Source organism: Dreissena polymorpha, chromosome 4 (genome assembly GCF_020536995.1).
Source record: "Dreissena polymorpha isolate Duluth1 chromosome 4, UMN_Dpol_1.0, whole genome shotgun sequence".
Classification (NCBI taxonomy): Eukaryota; Metazoa; Mollusca; class Bivalvia; order Myida; family Dreissenidae; genus Dreissena; species Dreissena polymorpha.
Genome location: NC_068358.1, coordinates 106,802,428 through 106,822,949, shown reverse-complemented (window position 1 = coordinate 106,822,949; position 20,522 = coordinate 106,802,428). Strand labels below are relative to the sequence as shown.

The window sequence follows — 20,522 nt, the reverse complement described above, 5'->3', positions numbered from 1 at the left end:
TGAATGTGCGTCACGGAAATCAGTGTTGGAAAATTGGAGTAGAGTCAGTCTACTCACAAAGTTAAAGCATTTATTTTAAGATGAGTATCGTTCGAAAATGGAAAGAGACAAACATGATTTGATTTATATGTAAGTTGATCTGTGTATAATCAGATTCATATGCATAATCTGCTTTATTAAGTTTGTCACGCTGTACAATTTACATGTCCTGCAGTCGATCGGGTAGTTCCGGATCTCGGGTAATTCCGAATCAACTCTATGATTTAATTTAAATATTAGTCTAAAAGATATTGACATATCAATATAACTGTGATTTTTGGAAAATGTGATCAATTTAAGTAATATCAAAGTTTTACTTCTTATTTCAACAGTGTTTCATTGAAAATCACGCTTTGGTAACTATCACAGACGTGTCATTTTACCGTCGCACCGTCTATCTATAACACGCATCAACAATTAAAAGACGATTTAGAAGCACATTTACTTGGTAAATGCTTGTACATTTGGTATGAATTTGTTTATTATTATTTTTAAATTACTGTGAGTGATTTTAGTATATGTTAATGATTTATGGAAATAAAAGCATGGAAATTGCACCTCGTGTACATGTCAGTTGCGGATCAGCTGAATGGGGAAAATCTTAAAACAGTTGTTTATTGTTTAAATACTGTGTTTGTAATATTTTAAAGCTCTAGCTACTACAACAGTTTTTGTATATATATGAAATGAAAAGTGCATAGTTTCTCATAAATTTGATATATTGTTTAATTGGAATTTTTTTAATTATAATACTATTTTGTGACTTCAATGTCGAGAAATACAGAGAATAAGATTGAATTTTGTTTATTCTGTCTGTCTGTCTGTCTGCCCCAAAACTTTAACCTTGCTCTGCCATAAAATGAAACTTTATGGACCTGGTTCTCCAAACTTTACATGTTCATGCATTTGATTGAGATCTATTATGCAAACCAGTTATGAGGCATTAGGTTCAAGTCACAAGGTCAAGGCTAACACATACAGTAAGCATTGGTTGCATGCATCTTGGTTTGTTTAAATGTAAGTTATAATATTTAAAGGTATAATAGCAGAGTAATAAAAATCCAGCTGAGTGCTAAAAACTGTACAATAGAAAAATATATGGATTAATAAATAATGGTAAGATGAAGTGCTGGAAGGAGATTGGTAATATTTTAAATATTTATCATATTTTTAATGTGTATTTATGCTATGATTTTGCATTTCAGATAATTGTCAAGTTGGACTGATGGGTCCTATAAAGCACGGGTGCTCTGCACAGTCATTGGCAAAGAGGCTGAAGCGGATACTTTTATATTTTTACATTATTGTGATCTTTTTATTGTTAAATGTTGTCATAATATGTTATTTACCAAAAATTTAACATGATATCTAGTATTGTTTTCCATTTCTTTACCATTTTTATCCCAGAGGTACTGGTTTATGTTGTTTTTTTTATATACTTTTATTACATTACTTTTACGTTATTGTGATCCTGTTATTGTTACATGTTATCATACTATGTTATTTACCAAGAAAGTAACTTGATATCTAGTAGTGTTTTCCATTTCTTGAGCACGTTTATTCTAGATGTACTGGTTTATGCTATAATTTTTACAGATGATTTTATATATTTTTACATTATTGTGATCCTATTAGTAGCAAATTCATTCCAGAGGTACTTGTTTATGTTCAGTTGTCATTTGTATGCCCCCCGGATCGAATGATTGGGGTTTATTGTTTTGGCCTGTCTGTCTGTCTGTCATTCTGTCCCAAAACTTTAACCTTACTTAAAGTTTTGTGATAACTTTTGCAATATTTAAGATAGAAACTTGATATTGGCATGCATGTGTATCTCATGGAGCTGCACATTTTGAGTGGTGAAAGGTCAAGGTCATCGTTCAAGGTCAAAGGTAAAAAAAACAAATCCAAGGGAAGTAATAAGCTTTAAAGGGAGACATCTGTACCTGCCTAATGATGAAATAATCAAAGCGGCGCAATAGGGGGCATTGTGTTCCTGACAAACACACCTCTTGTTATAAATACATTTATATTAAGTTCTGTATTTTTCAGGACCTTATTTATAAAAATATTTCTAGTCATACATTAAATGTTCTAGTCATAAGCATATATGTCATATTTTCATACATTTTGTACATTTTGTGATTCTATTGTTGTTAAATGTTATCATACTATGTTATTTCCTTAGAAGGTATCTTGAGTTTATCAATAAATTGCTTTTATTGAATATTTGTGTTTGTTTTATATAACAAATAATACAGAGGAAACCAATTCAAGTCAAAACGTAAATACTTTCCAACAGCTTTATTCGTCGACACACACCCTATAATGTTTTTAAATTGTCAGACAGTCATTAAACTGAATCAAACGAACCTATCTGATGTTTATTTAATACATGCATCATTTGTTTTGACAGTCAAAATAAGTTTTGAGATGCTCCCTGATCTACATCTTCCAAATAGTCAGAGTGATCAGAAATTACCGCAATCGATTCAGAACTAGCCGAACTGTATGCAAGTGAATAAGTTCAAATTGGCACCAGAAATGTTTAGGTAAGTATTAATAAATTAATATGGCCTGAAAGATGAAATATTTTGCCTCAACAATCCAAGTATTTTGAAAGCAAAAAATGCTGAATTAAATTTATACTCTTAAAGAGGTTATGATTAAATGGGGTATTTAAGAATCTATAGATTATTGCAAGTTTAATATGCACGTGGAAGGATATTAACTAAACGTTGTCTTCATTGTAAGAAGACATTAAAGCAGCATTTTATAATATAAAAATGCTGTTAAACATGCACTTTAAAATTGTAATTATGTTCTTATACTTATATTTATATGCTTAATGTTTCCCAATTTCATGGTTTATCGCGCTATTTTTCCCAATTTCATGGTTTATCGCGCCAATTTTCCCAATCCAAATGACACAGGCTGTAATTTTTGAAAGCCTATTTAAGATCCTCTGTCTAACTACATCTAACGCTTTACCTAACTTAAGCCCGATTAAGGGTGGAACGTCGCTGTATTGGAAAATCAATATTGGCCAATGAGAGCGTACGCTTTGTATTAGCAACAGCACTCGTAGGCAGGCACTACCTGCAGTTAAAGTGATATGGGCATCTAACAGTTTATAGGTGTTTATCGCAACCGTTGTTAATTTTTTGTGTTTTCACTTCATATACACTTATAGTAGTTAATGCAGCATCAACATACTAAAACAATATCCCGGAAAAAGAAATATAATGCATTTGAATATCAACCGTGATTGTGTTTGACAAATGATCATACATGTACGATGTGAACCTAAATTTAGTTTTAGTGCAGATTCGTTCATACGACACGACACAATTTTGTTTTGCGGATCATTTCGGCTTATAGGACTGGGTGAGTCACGTAAGAATATCGAATATAAAATTTCTTTATATACTACTGGTAGCAAGATGAGTTGCAGATAATTGGTCAGTAACCACATTTTAACTAATTCTTTTGACCTGTAAATTCTCTTCAGCTCGATTCAACAGTGAAAAATGCCCATATCACTTTAAATCATGCAGACGACTCATGACGTACATGTAATCGCCACATAAATCTTGGCCAGTTACTTGGAAGACTAATGATGGCTGTAATCTTCGTGGAAGTTGTGCATTTCATGAATAATACTGTCAAAACATTTACACGACTCGTAAAGCGTTTTAACATATTATCGTTTAATTCATTACGCAGCTGTTAATGTTTCTAGAAGTCTCAAATGAGCATAATTAAATTTGCTATCCAAAACCCACTTTCGAATATAAATGTTAACACAATATTAACAGATTATTGCTTCAAATAAAGTTATAATTTATTTTGTGTTGACCCTTTGTCTCAATAAAAAGGGCGCGAAAATTATGCAGCATGTACAACGTCCCGGCATGTGCATAGAAGGCGTGGGTGTATTGAGCGTTGTATTAACAAGCACACACCACGTCAAGCGATGTACGCATGTCCAGTGGCAATATTTCATCAAATCTATAAATAGTCACTTATGCAGAAATTTACTTGATACTTTAGAAAAATGGCAACGTTTGCTGTCAACAAAATTATTGAGCACTTTTATTGTCAATATTTACCAGAAAGTGCTTTGAAAAATGAGATTATCGGGTAATGAATAGAAACTTGAAAAGTATTAAGTATGCAGTAATAGAGTCGGGTTCATACGGATGTATTGGGGAATTGTTCGAGCCCGGATTTTACTATCTTTGCGGGAAAGTAAAAAAAAAATAATTAAAAAATGACTTTATAAATGACTTTATTGCTGAGAGTTTTCTTGAGTCATAGCGCATCAAATGATGTCTTTTTACGCTGTTTTTTCAAAGTTATAACGCACCACAGAACGCCAATTGACACGTTAATTAAAAAAAATCAACGTCGGGAGGGGTGTCGTCAGGAGGGGACACCCCTCCCGAAGCCACCCCTATAAGCCCTGGGGCAACGGAAAAAGTTCCTGTGGAAAGCACTGATTGTGACCTTATTTTTGGAAAACATTGACCCAAATTAGGACTCGGCCTAGATTTTCATCACGATTGAGTCATAACTGTGGCTTATAGAGTGGTAAAAAGGTTTTCCTTTGATTTTACCTATTGCCTATTGACCAAGTTTTTGAGCGCATATAACCAAGATACGATCTAGCCTTAGATATTATCCAGAAATGAATTCTGACCAAGTTCCATTAAGATTAGATGAAAAATATGGCTTCTAGAGCTTAAAGTTGATGACACATTCCACATGTCACTGGATACAGGGTGATCACAATAGCTCGCCTTGATTATTATGTCAATATTAATGACAGAACATACAACCAAAATGTGTGGGTTATTTTCAAATATAAATATCAATCTTTAGAACATTTTCAGAACACAACAGCCTATTCAGCAACAAATTACTTGAAAAGCTATCTTATTCAATAGATATTCACCATGATAGATGTAAAAAGCCTTGAGCTGTTGTATACTCACAATCCATGATAATGTCCTGTGAAAGTTTTTCTATGAAGGCAGGATAAAATTTTGAGCTCTGAAATAATAACAAATAACATTCTGAAACAAATATATCATGCTATGCCTAACAATGTATTACACAATAAAATTACACAATTGCAATCAATACAATGGTTATCTTTGGTTGGAATAGTTTCTCCACAACAGACAGCTAGCTAATGTAAGATATTGAGCATTTCAATTTTGTAATATAAAAAACAAGAGATGTGTTTGTCAGAAACACAATGCCCCCTATTGCGCCGCTTTGAAGCCATACATTTGACCTTGAAGGATGACCTTGACCTTTCGCCACTCAAAACGTGCAGCTCAATGAGATACACATGCATGCCAAATATCACGTTGCAATCTTCAATATTAAACAAGAGATGCGTTTGTTAGAAACACAATGACCCCTATTGCGCCGCTTTGAAGCCATATATTTGACCTTTGACCTTGAAGGATGACCTTGACCTTTCACCACTCAAATGTGCAGCTCCATGAGAAACACATGCATGCCAAATATCAAGTTGCTATCTTCAATAATGCAAAAGTTATTGCAAAACTTCAACGAAGGTTAAAGTTTTGGGACACACACACACACACACAGACAGACAGACAGACATGCATGCACTTTTTTAAATTATGTTTTGTTGACGTTTAAACGACAAAGCGCGAGATGTTACCATAGTTCCATGTGATACACCGTACTGTTCACAAGGGAAGCAACCCTTAACACTCTTCTTTGCCATGATAACAAGAATATTCTCCCTTGTTATGAATAATACAGTGCTCACGCTGCTGCCAGACAGTATCGCCAATGGCGAATATTTAATGTAACAGGCTATTATTTCTTAAAATAGGCTAGAAAAAATGGCGATTATTTTATCCGACTACATCACAACAAAATTTGCCACCGCAAGTTTTCCGGCGAGTGAAAATCAAGCAGGAAAAATCGATAACGAGATTACTGTGTACACACTCGACCTTGTGTATTGTCCTACATGCGTCAATTAACTTTCTGCGACATCGTTGACTAGAGCGTTTTTCTCAATCAGTATCCAACAGAAGTGATTTATTTCGGAAAACTTATTAAATCTCCCCGTGCTTTACCAATTATCGGTAACTGTTAGATTTTCATTATTTTTTTCGCCAATTATTATTTAATGGTCATGATTGAAAATCGACGCTAATATTGTTGGCTGGTTTTGTTTTTCACACTGTTTTTTTCTGCAATTAGATTACGTTGAACATTGATTGATGGAATAATCATTTAATCGCCATCAACTAATTATCCACATAGTTACCCCTATTTATCGTCACAATTCGCGATTACAATAAAGAAACAAAAGATTTCGACAGCGTTTTTAGTCAGGGTCGTATGCTTGCATGTATGTAATTGTAGCTGATGTCTGGTGGTTAAGTCACACCCACAACCTTGATTGCATTCTTTATTGTAAAGCCATGATAATATTTTATAAGAAAATGACACTGATATTGCGTTGTTTTTAAGTATATATGATAACTTAAATCCAATAGATATACAGTTAACGAAGCATAGATAAAATGAGATTTTTTTTTTCTTTTTGCCTTCAGTACAGTTTTGCGGAAAAGTCCACGTCTGTTTTGGCTATTATTTTTTATGGAAAATTTTTATGGCTATTATTTTCTGAAGGCCAGTGTGAGCACTGAGAATATACATTTTAGGACACCGATACACACCGAACTTACAGACAGTTAACTTAATGACGTCATCTCTATGTATAGAATGATTTTAGGACATCATTCCCATTTGTGGTTTGTGATCGTTAGAACAATGTCGTCTGCTAAAAAATGTCTAATCTGCTTTCCTTTGGTTTTTCGTCTTCAAAATCACAAGAAACTTTAAAAAAAAATATCTTAAGGTCGCCAAGAAACAAAATGTAATTTCAAAAAGAAGCAAAAACGCTGAGCAGAATAAGATATAATGGTCAGGACAAGTTGCTTTTGGTTCAGGACAAGTGAAATTTTGGTCTACTTGTCCGACCGGACAAGTGGATTCAAAAGTTAATGTCGAGCCCTGAATATACCCCCGATCTTTCGATCCGGGGGCATAAAAACACAAACTGGAAAATTTACGAGAACATCATACAAATGCGCATTGATCTGGGACAAATGGTCTTAATGCATGTGCATAAAGTTCTATCCTACATTAGTCTTAACTGGGTTTAAACTTAGAAAAAACTTCATTAAAAGAAAAATACCATTAAAGCGGAAAGTGAAGCCACTTATTTTCCAGTGCAGAATGCACAGACTTATCTGGGACAGAACAACAGTTTAATCACACAAATAAAGCACCATTTTCCTAGAGTGCTGTCTTAATGTTAATAAGCACCATCACTTACACTGAAACTTGTTATTTTCTGCGTTAAGGCCTCTCGAAACTTTGTGAATTCCTCTTCAGTGACAGGAAACATTCCATCAATACCAGTAGAGTCAATACCTGTGGACGCAAAACACGTTCGAACATATTACTTATTGTATATATGCTTTGTGAAAAGAGGATTTAATGCATGTGTGTAAAGTGTCATCCCAAATTAGCCTGTGCAGTCCTCACAAGCTAATCAGAGACGACACTTTCCACTTTAATGATATTTCCTGTTAAAAGAAAGTCTATTCTTATCAAAAATCCAGTTTATGGGGAAAGTGTCGTCCCTTATAAGCTTGTGCGGACTGCACAGGCTAATCTGGGATGACACTTTACGCACATGCATTAAACCCCATTTTCACAGAGCAGGCTCATATGAGCATCTCTCTGGATACACATACATGTACCTGTACCGTCCGCACAGGCTTATCAGGTACATGTACATGTACCAGCCGCACAGGCTTATCAGGTACAGCACTTTCTGCTTTTATGGTATTTATAAGGGAGTCTCTTCTTAGCAAAAGTCTAGTTTAAGAAGAAAGTGTCGTCCCTGATGAGCCTGTGTGGAATGCACAGGTTAATCTGATTTGACACTTAACACATAGGCATTAAACCTATATCCCCAGAACAAGAGTTATAATACATTCATTGGTCAAAGTTCACTACATAAAAAGATAAATAGTACAAAGAATGATAACTTTGTACCGTTAAATGATAACATGATGACTCTTAAATATCTTATTGAATAAATATTACAGTTAAGTACACTGCCATTGCCCTATAATATACTAATTGTTCTTGTATGAAAAACAGGTAAATCAATTTCACACTAGAACTCTTACCAAAGGCCTCCTTGGCGAGCCTAAGGTCGGACTGTTCCTGTATCTTCTTTAACCTCTCTGCCTCAGCGTATTTTTCTTCCTTTGTCAACTCTCGTTTGCCCTCTTTCTGTTATAAAAACAAAATGTAACCAACACTTATTTTAAGCACACCTTAAGCAATCTGCAGCTCTCGACTTGTTGAAAAGTTAAACAAATCCCTTTGCAGACCTTTAAGATGTTTACAGAATTGTATTTCTATGATGATCTATATTCTCAATCGGCTGCTTATAAATCAATTTAAGTTATACTTAAACAACAACGCATTAAGAATTTTGCTATGTATGACAATAATGGTGGTGGTTTGAATTGCGCTGTCATTGTAGATAATACTGTGAAAAGGATTGTAAGGGATGACAACAACTTTAGCAATACTTTCAGATAAATGTTGAGTCAAATCAGTGAGATGTTAGACAAATGGGAAGGATCCTGTTTGTCACTTCACTCTATGTGCATGTATCCAAGTAATATTGTTTTATCATTTCATGAGTGGCCATGTAAATAATATTTTCACAAATTACTTAACAACATTGGAACATATTTGATTACAAACTTACTGATATACATGTACATGTACAATCTTAAACTAAAATCCACAATGGCCCATTTCAAGCAGGTTCAAAACTTGACTACCGTAAAAAGTTGTGTATAAGGCGCACTTTTTTACCCCAAAATTTCATTAAAAAAACTTGATGCGCAACTACAGCCATGCAAAGACATTTTTTCCCTGTCAGTTACCCAGTTGCAGTCATTCGTATCATTCTGTTTTCCGGTGTTTAAACTGTAACTATGTTAAAAATAGTGTTATATTTACGATCTGAATAAGATGGACAAACATTATAAAGTTAACATAAATATTTTCTATCTTTTTCAGGTACGTACAGAGCATTGAAATCAATTAAATTTGAAGAAGAGAATGAAAAACAAGGAAGCCATTTTTATTTAAATGTTATTGTTTTCCCACAATATTATACCCTACTGTACTAGGGTTACACAATTTATTTGGAGGCACTTGTCGATTTACAATAGTATGTCGGCAAGGTCTTTCCTGATATATTTATTATTATTTTTCTTGCTTTTCAAATGTGTTCATAAAATTGATGTTGTGTTTGTTTACACGTTTTCATACGTGTTTTCAAGATTGAGGATGTGGTAATCGAGCAATTTGCGTCACCTGTCAAGTTTTGTGTAGCTGGGCTATTATCAAAACATGCGAACTGGCAAACGGCTTCACACCTCCATTGTTTGTTTATCGCTGGTAATGTCGTTATGGTGTTGAGAAGTTTGAGTCGTTAAAGTCTCCTGTCAATTATAGACACTCCAAAAGAACGCATGATATCAGCAATGTTAATAAACGCGCGGTTGTGAATAAGTCATGCATGAATAACCACGTGACAATACCAATCGATAATGTCAGTTTCTTAGTTATAACTAATCCATCTGTTATGTGTACTCCTCCAAGAAAAAATCGTGGACAGTTACTTCGGAGACATATGATGAAATCCTTGATGGTATCCTCGTGGAAAGTGTGCACTTCATTTAAATCCAAACATTTATTTTTACGCATAATATGAAAAAAAACACACAAACTAGTTGTATCGTTATCGTCTTTAAAATAATTAATAACTGAAGCAATAAAAGAACACGGAAGATCAGCAATGTTAATATAACGATTTTCAGTTAGCCTGTGGTACGGATTTTTTCTCCCGATTTTTTTGCTTCAAAAACTTTTTTCCCGTTTTTTTACCTTAAAAAAGTAGATGCCTGTTATACATAAATGCGCGTTATAGACAACGTTTTACGGTATAAGTAAAATTAATCTCAAAACTGTGTTATTGGATAACTCACAAGTAAGCACGAGCTGTCACCATAGGATGACTTGTGACCCCTATAAACGCTTGATAGAAGTTATGAGCTTTTTTCGAAACCTAAACGCAGATTTCGAAACCTAAACACGGACCCTAAGTTCAAGGTCAAGGTAACAGGGGTAAAATTTTTTGTGCGTATGGAAAGGCCTTGTCCATATACACATGCATACCAAATATGAAGGTTATATCTCAAGGGACAAAGAAGTAATGAGCATTTTTCGAAACCTAAACGCAGATTTCGAAACCTAATCGCGGACCCCAAGTTCAACGTCAAGGTCACAGGGGTCAAAATTTGTGTGCGTATAGAAAGGCCTTGTCCATATACACATGCATACCAAATATGAAGGTAACATCTCAAGGGACATAGAAGTTATGAGCATTTTTTGAAACTTAAACGCAAAGTGTGACGGAAAGACGGACAGACGGACGGACAGTCCGATGACTATATGCCCTCCTACCGGGGGCATAAAAAAGGACTCACATTTATTGAACCAATGGCCTAAGTTCAAAGGGCACATAACTGTGCAATGCCCTCTAATACTCTTTAAAGGCATACAGCAGCTACATCCCAATTGAAAACATCTTAAACAAGTTAAGGGAAAAAGTCCAGAAAACTGTTTAGAAAATTCCAAGGCTCATGACTTGGCAAAATATCAATATACCACATCAAAACTAAGCCTTGATCTAAAAATCATGCAGATACAGTAACACACAAATATCAGGCTAGTATCTGAAAGCGTTCCTCGAAAAATCCAGGACAATAGTTATTCTAGAGAAAATTTCCAAGTCAAAGGCCCTTAACTTTGCTTAACATCAATTGACTGAAAAGATACTCAAATTTGATACATAATTCATGCAGGTGGACTCACACACCCAAAATCAGGTAAATATCTGAAAGTATTTGAAACAAGAGATGTGTTTTTCAGAAACACAATGCCCCCTTCTGCGCCGCTTTGAAGCCATATACTTGTCGACCTTTGACCTTGACCTTTCACCACTCAAAATGAGCAGCTCCATGATATTTGCATGCCAAATATCATATTGCTATCTTCAATATTGCAAAATTTATGACCAATGTTAAAGTTTTTGGACGGACGCACAGACTGACAGACAAACGGACTGACAACAGTTTGACTGCTATATGCCACCCTACTGGGGGCATAAAAACAACTTTTGCAACAAAATGACTGACAGGCTGAAAGACGGATGGACTATATTCCACCTTACCAAGGCCATAAAAGTACATAGTATTAACAACATATCTGTAAAGTATCAAGTTGATATGCAGTTTTATATGTATAAGCAGAAAACTGAGAAACTAATTCACGACACAAAAACACAATGTTTAATGGGTTTAAGTATATAATTTTTGACAAACTGAAGGGGCACATAACCTTAAAAAAATATTGCAACAAACTTGAATTTAATGTCTTGAACTTTTAATTTAATTACAAATCAAATCTATAAAATGTTGATGATATAACTACTCAAAAAGTATACATGTACAGTGATGTAAAGTATCTTAGTTTTTAAACTTTCAAGGGCATATAACATGCAAACAATCACAACATACACAAACATTACATTTTGCACTTGTGTATATATGTATTTATAAAATTTCATATTGATATGCTTGTCATGTTGTTAACAAGTAATTCAAATGTAAAAAGAAACACACTATTTCGGGCTTAAACTTATAAAGACTGACAAATGAACGAACAGACGGGTCTATTACTTAATATAATAGCAAAAAAAGATTTTTTTGGAACAAATAATATATCAGATAGCATGTTTGATTTTTTAGACCACCTTCTTGGAATTTACCTCTTCTTGTTCTTTGGCCAATCTTGCAGCTTCTTTTTCAGCTATTCTGTCTGCTAAGGGCTTTTTCTTTTTTCTCTGTACAGCTTTCACAGAGCCATCTGTTCAAACACAAATATTCACCTATTGCTTCAATTTCTCATGAATAATTAAAATAAAGTCAAAGCTACAATCAATATTTTTTTATGAACATGATACCTCATTAGCTATTTTCTAAGTTTCATAAATAACAAGACTATTGTCAAGCAATATAAGTCCCCTACCGGCTCCACCATTGTCAGAAGTTCCAGATTTTTTTATATATATTTGTTGCCAAAGCAACCATTTTTTTTAATTTAGGAACAAAATGAAATGACATGCATAATGTCCATATTGCCATCTATCCATGTTTCAAGTTTCATGAAAAAATATTAAAAACTTTAAAAGTTATTGCAGGATCCCGAAAACCACCATTTTCAGCAGTATTTCTAGTCTATTTGTTGCCATAGCAATCAGAATTTTTGACGTAGGAAAGAAATTAAATGACGTGCATAATGTCCATATAAGTCCCCTACCGGCTCCACCATTGTCAGAAGTTCCAGATTTTTTTATATATATTTGTTGCCAAAGCAACCATTTTTTTAAATTTAGGAACAAAATGAAATGACATGCATAATGTCCATATTGCCATCTATCCATGTTTAAAGTTACATGAAAAAATATTAAGAACTTTAAAAGTTATCGCATGATCCAGAAAACCCACCATTTTCAGCAGTATTTCTAGTCTTTTTGTTGCCATAGCAAAGATAATTTTTGACGTAGGAACAAAATGAAACTAGAAATGGCGCGGCAGAGGCCGACGCGTATCCCCACGCCGAATGTTTGACCTAGGTGTGCCCCAGGGTTGGTAATGGGGCCATGCACAGCTGAGATTGACCGTATTGTCATAAGAGAAGTTCATCATCAATTAGAAGTGAATTGGTGTAGAAATGAAGAAGTTATAGTAAAAGGCAATTTTGGGTGGGTGTGACATATGTGGGCAGGGCGCCCCAGGGTTGGTAATTGTGCCATGCATAGTTGAGATTGACCGTATTGTCATAAGAGAAGTTCAGTATCAATTTGAAGTGAATCGGTGTAGAAATGAAGAAATTATAGTAAAAGGCAATTTTGGGCGGGTGTGGTCTATGTGGGCGGGGCCCCAGGGTTGGTAATGGGGCCATGCATAGTTGAGATTGACCGTATTGTCATAAGAGAGGTTCAGTATCAATTTGAAGTGAATCGGTGTAGAAATGAAGAAATTATAGTAAAAGGCAATTTTGGGTGGGTGTGGTCTATGTGGGCGGGGCGCCCCAGGGTTGGTAATGGGGCCATGCATAGTTGAGATTGACTGTATTGTCATAAGAGAAGTTCAATATCAATTTGAAGTGAATCGGTGTAGAAATGAAGAAATTATAGTAAAGGCAATTTTGGGTGGGTGTGGTCTATGTGGGCGGGGCCCCAGGGTTGGTTATGGGGCCATGCATAGTAGAGATTGACCCTAATGTCATAAGAGAAGTTCAGTATCAATTTGAAGTGAATCCGTGTAGAAATGAAAAAATTATAGTAAATGGAATTTTTTGGTGGGTGTGGCCTATGTGGGCGGGCGCCCCAGGGTTGGGATTGGGGCCATGCATAGTTGAGATTGACCCTAATGTCATAACAAAAGTTCAGTATCAATTTGAAGTGAATCCGTGTAGAAATGAAAAAATTATAGTAAATGGAAATTTTTGGTGGGTGTGGCCTATGTGGGCGGGGCGCCCCAGGGTTGGGAATGGGGCCATGCATGGTTGAGATTGACCGTATTGTCATAAGAGAGGTCCAGTATCAATTTGAAGTGAATCGGTGTGGAAATAAAGAAGTAAATGTAAAATAACCTAAAAAAATGAGTGATAATTTCTGACGCGGCCCCACCCCAACCGCTATAACTTTTGACCCAGGGGTCAGATCAAAATTCCAAATAGTGCAGGGTCGCACATATGCTCATAGCTACCATGTGTGTAAATTTCAAGGTTCTAGTGCTTTTAGTGTAGGAGGAGATAGTGGCCAGGACGGACGGACAGACAGACAGACAGACAGACAGACAGACAGACGGACGGACGGACGGACGGACGGACGGACGGCGGAGATAACCACAATATCCCCACCTTTTTTTCAAAAAGCGTGGGGATAATGACGTGCATAATGTCCATTTTGCCATCTATCCATGTTCCAAGTTTCATGAAAAATATTAAGAACTTTTAAAGTTATCGCGGGATCCAGAAAAGTGTGACAGACGAACGGAGACAAAACCATAAAAAATAAGAAGAATGTCACAAATTATTACATAGAATTAGATTAATTAAAATGTGAATATTCAAGATTATCTTAATACATTGACGTGTACAGAGAAAATTCATGAACAAAATTAATGTTGTGTCAGTCTATTTTCGCAAATTGATTTGATCATTAGCTACCGGTAATGATTCACAAGGTTTCACTCATCTTACCGCTTTCCTTGTCTTCCTCTTTCTTGCCTTCTGCATCTCCGGCTGCATCCCAGCTGTCCTAAAACAGAAAAGGGTTACCTTTAAAAGAGCTCTGTTAGACTGTAAAAAAATAATGAGAGGAATGGCTGAATGTCAGGATGGTCAGTGTCTGGAGTGAAATATGTAGGCTCCCTTTTTCAAGAAAAGGCAAACCTTAGTCTTATTAATTAGATGCTAGGAAGTATTTCAGTGATAAAGGATAAAGGTGCGGTTTATAGTCTGCTTCAATAACGTATGCATCTTCAGCCGACTTCGAAATTATTTCCCTCACAGGTACCCTTTTATACACCTGGGTGGAGAGTAGCAAGCGTGGGATTAATTTTTTGCTCAGAAAAATCCAGTGCTCCAAGCGGGATTCGAACCAGGACCTTCCCATCCCTAGACCAGCATCCTACCACTAGACCACAGTCCCTAAAAAAGTTCTGACAAAGTTTAATGAAGATTGGCCAATAAATGTGGCCATTAGAACATTAATTTATAGGTTTAACTAAAGCCACTAAATAAAAACTACCCCGCCCCATTGGCCTCCATGTTTTTTCAAGGAACCAAAACAATTTTTAAAATTCAGCCAAGATATCATTAGAGCAAATGAACTTACCAAAGCTTTATGAAGATTGGACTGTAATTGTTGCTTCTAGAGTGTTCACAGGGTTTTACTATGCCATATAATGGAAATTGCCCCACCCCTGGCTGCCAAGTTTTTCATTTGACCAGAACCATTTTCACACTCGGATCAGTTACCATTCAGTGTTTTTAAATGGCAATTTCGGGGCCGATGTTCGGCCCCATTCCCCTAAAAAAATAGTATATATTTTTCCCCTATTTTGTAGAAAAAATCGCCTCCAGAAGTGAAAAAAAAAATTTTTTTTTTTTTTTTTTAGAAAGAACTGTCTAATGATACATATATCTTATATTTATTTCTTAAACAACTAACAAAGTATATAAACATAATATAAATATGATTTTGAATTATCATAAAGAGTTAAATTAGTTTTTCCCAAATCAGTGGTCACTTTTCACATGAATTTCATTTTTTTCCCAAAATGGCCAGGGAAAGGCCTGATGTATCTATATTGTGTCGACATTTGTTGATAAAAACATTCCAATTTGCTCCATTTTATTGATAAAAAATGCTCAAATTTGCCATTTTATTGATTAATTTTTTTTCAATTAGACTGAAATTGGCTAGGAAAACTGAGACTGTGCATGACGGCTAAACTGTTTGAAACTAATGTTAAAACAATCATTGATATATAATTAAGACTAGAAATGGCGCGGCAGAGGCCGACGCGTATCCCCACGCCGAATGTTTGACCTAGGTGTGCCCCAGGGTTGGTAATGGGGCCATGCATAGCTGAGATTGACCGTATTGTCATAAGAGAAGTTCATCATCAATTAGAAGTGAATTGGTGTAGAAATGAAGAAGTTATAGTAAAAGGCAATTTTGGGTGGGTGTGACATATGTGGGCAGGGCGCCCCAGGGTTGGTAATTGTGCCATGCATAGTTGAGATTGACCATATTGTCATAAGAGAAGTTCAGTATCAATTTGAAGTGAATCGGTGTAGAAAAGAAGAAATTATAGTAAAAGGCTATTTTGGGTGGGTGTGGTCTATGTGGGCGGGGCCCCAGGGTTGGTAATGGGGCCATGCATAGTTGAGATTGACCGTATTGTCATAAGAGAGGTTCAGTATCAATTTGAAGTGAATCGGTGTAGAAATGAAGAAATTATAGTAAAAGGCAATTTTGGGTGGGTGTGGTCTATGTGGGCGGGGCGCCCCAGGGTTGGTAATGGGGCCATGCATAGTTGAGATTGACTGTATAGTCATAAGAGAAGTTCAATATCAATTGAAGTGAATCGGTGTAGAAATGAAGAAATTATAGTAAAGGCAATTTTGGGTGGGTGTGGTCTATGTGGGCGGGGCCCCAGGGTTGGTTATGGGGCCATGCATAGTTGAGATTGACCCTAATGTCATAAGAGAAGTTCAGTATCAATTTGAAGTGAATCCGTGTAGAAATGAAAAAATTATAGTAAATGGAATTTTTTGGTGGGTGTGGCCTATGTGGGCGGGCGCCCCAGGGTTGGGATTGGGGCCATGCATAGTTGAGATTGACCCTCATGTCATAACAAAAGTTCAGTATCAATTTGAAGTGAATCCGTGTAGAAATGAAAAAATTATAGTAAATGGAAATTTTTGGTGGGTGTGGCCTATGTGGGCGGGGCGCCCCAGGGTTGGGAATGGGGCCATGCATGGTTGAGATTGACCGTATTGTTATAAGAGAGGTCCAGTATCAATTTGAAGTGAATCGGTGTAGAAATAAAGAAGTAAATGTAAAATAACCTAAAAAAATGAGTGATAATTTCTGACGCGGCCCCACCCCAACCGCTATAACTTTTGACCCAGGGGTCAGATCAAAATTCCAAATAGTGCAGGGTCGCACATATGCTCATAGCTACCATGTGTGTCAGTTTCAAGGTTCTAGTGCTTTTAGTGTAGGAGGAGATAGTGGCCAGGACGGACGGACAGACAGACGGACGGACGGCGGAGATAACCACAATATCCCCACCTTTTTTTCAAAAAGCGTGGGGATAAAAAAGGACAGAGACATTCAGCTGTGAATATTGCATTCATACATACATGTGTATTCATATAATAAATATCATTACATAAAAAAGAGTGAATTTGTAATTTTCCCCTTTTCTTAAAAAAGAAAGCGTCTTCCCCTTTGGACGGGCCCCGCCACCATTCCCCTATAGGTGAAAAAAAACACTGCCATTTGAAAAAATGTTTCTAACAAGTTTCATGAAGATTGAAAATGAGACTTCTTCAATTTAACAAGTTTTTACTCAAGCTACTATAACCATTTAAGGAAAACTGCCCAGCCCACGGGCAACCATGTTTATCAACAGACCGCATACAAAGCATGACGATGGCGCACCACGGACAAGTGATCACTCAAAATCATCACGAATACGTTATGCATAGGTAAGCTAAAAAGCCCAAATCTACCTAGGAAATGCATAACAACTCAATTCAAACTTCAAAATATGATGTTCATCTAAAAGCATTTAAAGCAACCATTGCTTTTCCTTGTTTACATCTACAGTTCAAAGCATAAACCAACAGAGTGATAAATGAGTTTATTGATCTGTACACCTAAAATAAAGTTGTCAATATAAATTGCCGCCTTAGAGTCTTTTGATGATTTTTGCTTTGGCAGACTCTTGGCGTCAATAGTCCACTCTATCTTTTTAATAGCGAGAGTTTCAACACAAATTTCGGTCGCATCACTCCTGAATTTAAATACACACATATTTGTGACTATTATGAAAGAACATTAGCCTAAATAGTATATATTGAGAAAAATATATCAAAATTTACCTGTTAATAAACTATATTTCAAGTTTGTTTCATTCAATATAAATCTCCTTGTATAGTAAAAGTTCATGTTATCTCCCTTGGTGAATGTGAGCTTGACATATAAGATCGCTATCGAACTGGAGGTTAAATTCAACTATGTTTGTAACTGAGTTGGAAAAAAAAGTGTGCAATATGCGCAAAACAGTAAGAAACAAGGGACAAAATTGTCACAAAACCAGGTTTTCATTGTGAAAAAAAAACTGATAAAGGGAAAAAACTCAAACTGAACTTTTGAAATGAACAAACAAAATTAACACCCTTTGTAAGTTTGTTTTTAAAAAAAATCTATTTTCAGTCGTGGCGACCTTGACATTGGAGATATTGACGTGATTCTTTCGTGCCACACACCGTCCCATGATGGTGAACAAATGTGCCAAATGAGTTTAAAATCTCACAATGAATGACATAGTTATGGCCAGGACAAGCTCATTTATGGCCATTTTTGACCTTTGAACTAAAAGTGTGACTTTGACCTTGGAGATATCGACGTAATTATTTCGCGCGACACACCGTCCAATGATGGTGAACAAATGTGCCAAATGATTTTAAAATCTGACAATGAACGACATAGTTATGGCCCGGACAAGCTTGTTCCGCCCGCCAGCCAGCCAGCCCGCCCGCATTTGCCAATCTAATAACCAGTTTTTTCCTTCGGAAAACCTGGTTAATAAAATTGGAAATAATAATCATAAGAAGAAGCAAAAGAATAATAATAACTATTATAACTCAAAATATTAGAATCGACAGTAACGAAATACCCCAAAAGTAATAGGTACCAAATAGCTATGGTATAGTGCTGCAACAATATACCGGTATATCGGTATATATTGCAATATGCAATCCGCATATGGTATTGCGATACGATTTTCGTCATACCGGTACGAAAATTTTACAAACATGCATCTACATTTCGTTCAGAAAAGCCATCCAAAATAATGATATCAAGGTAAACAAAACAAAGAGGTATTTTGTAAAAATAAATTGTTACGTACAAATGGCATTCTAAAAAGTCTATTATACAGAGTAGCGCTGTTACATGGGAGCATTCATTCTATGCTTTTAAACGAATTATCGTTGAATTAATTACGCACAACTAAATGTTTCTTTCGATTCTGAAATGAGCATTATTAAATTTGTAATCCGAATTTCGGAAACATGCTTCCGAAATGTAATGCTAACGCGACAATAAAAAAAGTGCTTTATTCTTTTTCTCAATAAAAAGCGAAAGCGCACAAAAATTATACAGACATGTAGAATGTGGCGTGCAAAGTGTGGGTGTATTTGTGTTGTATAAAACGGGAACATCATGTCAGGCGATTTACGCGTGTTCAGTGGGAAAAAAAAACGCCCGATTGGAAGTTATTTCATCACATCTTTAAATAGTAACAAATGCCAAAATGTATTTGATATGTAAAAAAATTGGTGAATGTTTGTGTTTTGTGTTATTCTTGAGCATTTTTATAGTAAACATTTACCAGAATTTGCTTTAAAACTGGAATATACGGGATTATCGGGTAATTGGCCAGTCATAATTTTGGTACAAGTAAGCAATATATTGCGATATATTGCAATATGGGTTTTTGAGCTGACAATATATCGCAATACGCTTTTTGGCGTATTGTTGCAGCACTACTATGGTACGAAATAAGAATAACAACAACAATGCCAAAATGGTTGCCTTTGAGAAAATGATCGTTCCATGTCTATGATTTTGAATAAAATACAGGTAATGTTTGTGATCTAAGATCATATTTGTCAAACAACAGGTAGGTTTGAGATATATACACTTGTAAATACTGTAATTCCCATAATAGTATTATATTTATTTTTCTGTTATGTTTTTTACAGACCGGAGTTTCAGCGTTTAGATTTATTCTGAACGCGAATTTTTTCAGCTAGAAATAAAGCAACATTGTATAATACATTTGCCAAAACTAGAAAAAAACTCAGCAAGTGCTTTGATGAATACAATATTTTATCAAGACGAAAGTTGGGTCTATTTTAGGAATTACGTCATTTCAGTTCACAATTTTGGAAAATTTGGTGGTGGGAATACCTTAACGTCATCTTCGTCTTCACCTTCTAGCTTATCCGACGCTGACACTGTCGGAACTGCTGGCTCAAAATCATCCGCATCTGAAATAAAATTATTCACGATGAATTTGATGGTAACAGGAGGATACTGTACGAATAAATTGATAAAATATGGCTAAGCATGTCTTACCCCACTCGGCATCCGACATCTTGGTTTCGAATCTCTAACAAAATTGGTCAGAAATCAGAAAGAATGCAAAAGGTATAAAGGTGTATTTCATGACTTGTTCACTTAATAAACTATATTTTTTTCATTATGTATATTATCTGAACAAATTATGTTGATTACGAATATTTTATATCAATACCGAATATTTATTAAGAGACTATGTTTGGGCTACATGCTACTAATTTGACGTTGTTGATATCAACGATTTAGCGCTCTGAAAAAGATCTTCATTTTCTATTTGTTACAACACATATATATAAAGACCATAATT

At 35.5% G+C, this 20,522-nt stretch overlaps 1 protein-coding gene across 1 annotated transcript in view; it reads right to left on the bottom strand.

Annotated features, from left to right (window-relative positions):
- Nucleotides 1–20,277, bottom strand: part of LOC127877556 (eukaryotic translation initiation factor 3 subunit J-B-like) — a 33,185-nt gene extending 12,908 nt beyond the window's left edge. Inside the window, exons 1-7 of the mRNA XM_052423527.1 lie at nt 20,213–20,277; nt 20,045–20,124; nt 14,530–14,587; nt 12,029–12,126; nt 8,301–8,406; nt 7,436–7,533; nt 5,034–5,091 (exon numbers count right to left, since the gene is read on the bottom strand). Coding sequence (XP_052279487.1) covers nt 5,034–5,091; nt 7,436–7,533; nt 8,301–8,406; nt 12,029–12,126; nt 14,530–14,587; nt 20,045–20,124; nt 20,213–20,231 — 517 coding nt within the window. The 5' untranslated portion in view covers nt 20,232–20,277. The remainder of the gene's footprint in view (nt 1–5,033; nt 5,092–7,435; nt 7,534–8,300; nt 8,407–12,028; nt 12,127–14,529; nt 14,588–20,044; nt 20,125–20,212) is intronic.
- Nucleotides 20,278–20,522: the final 245 nt, after the last annotated feature.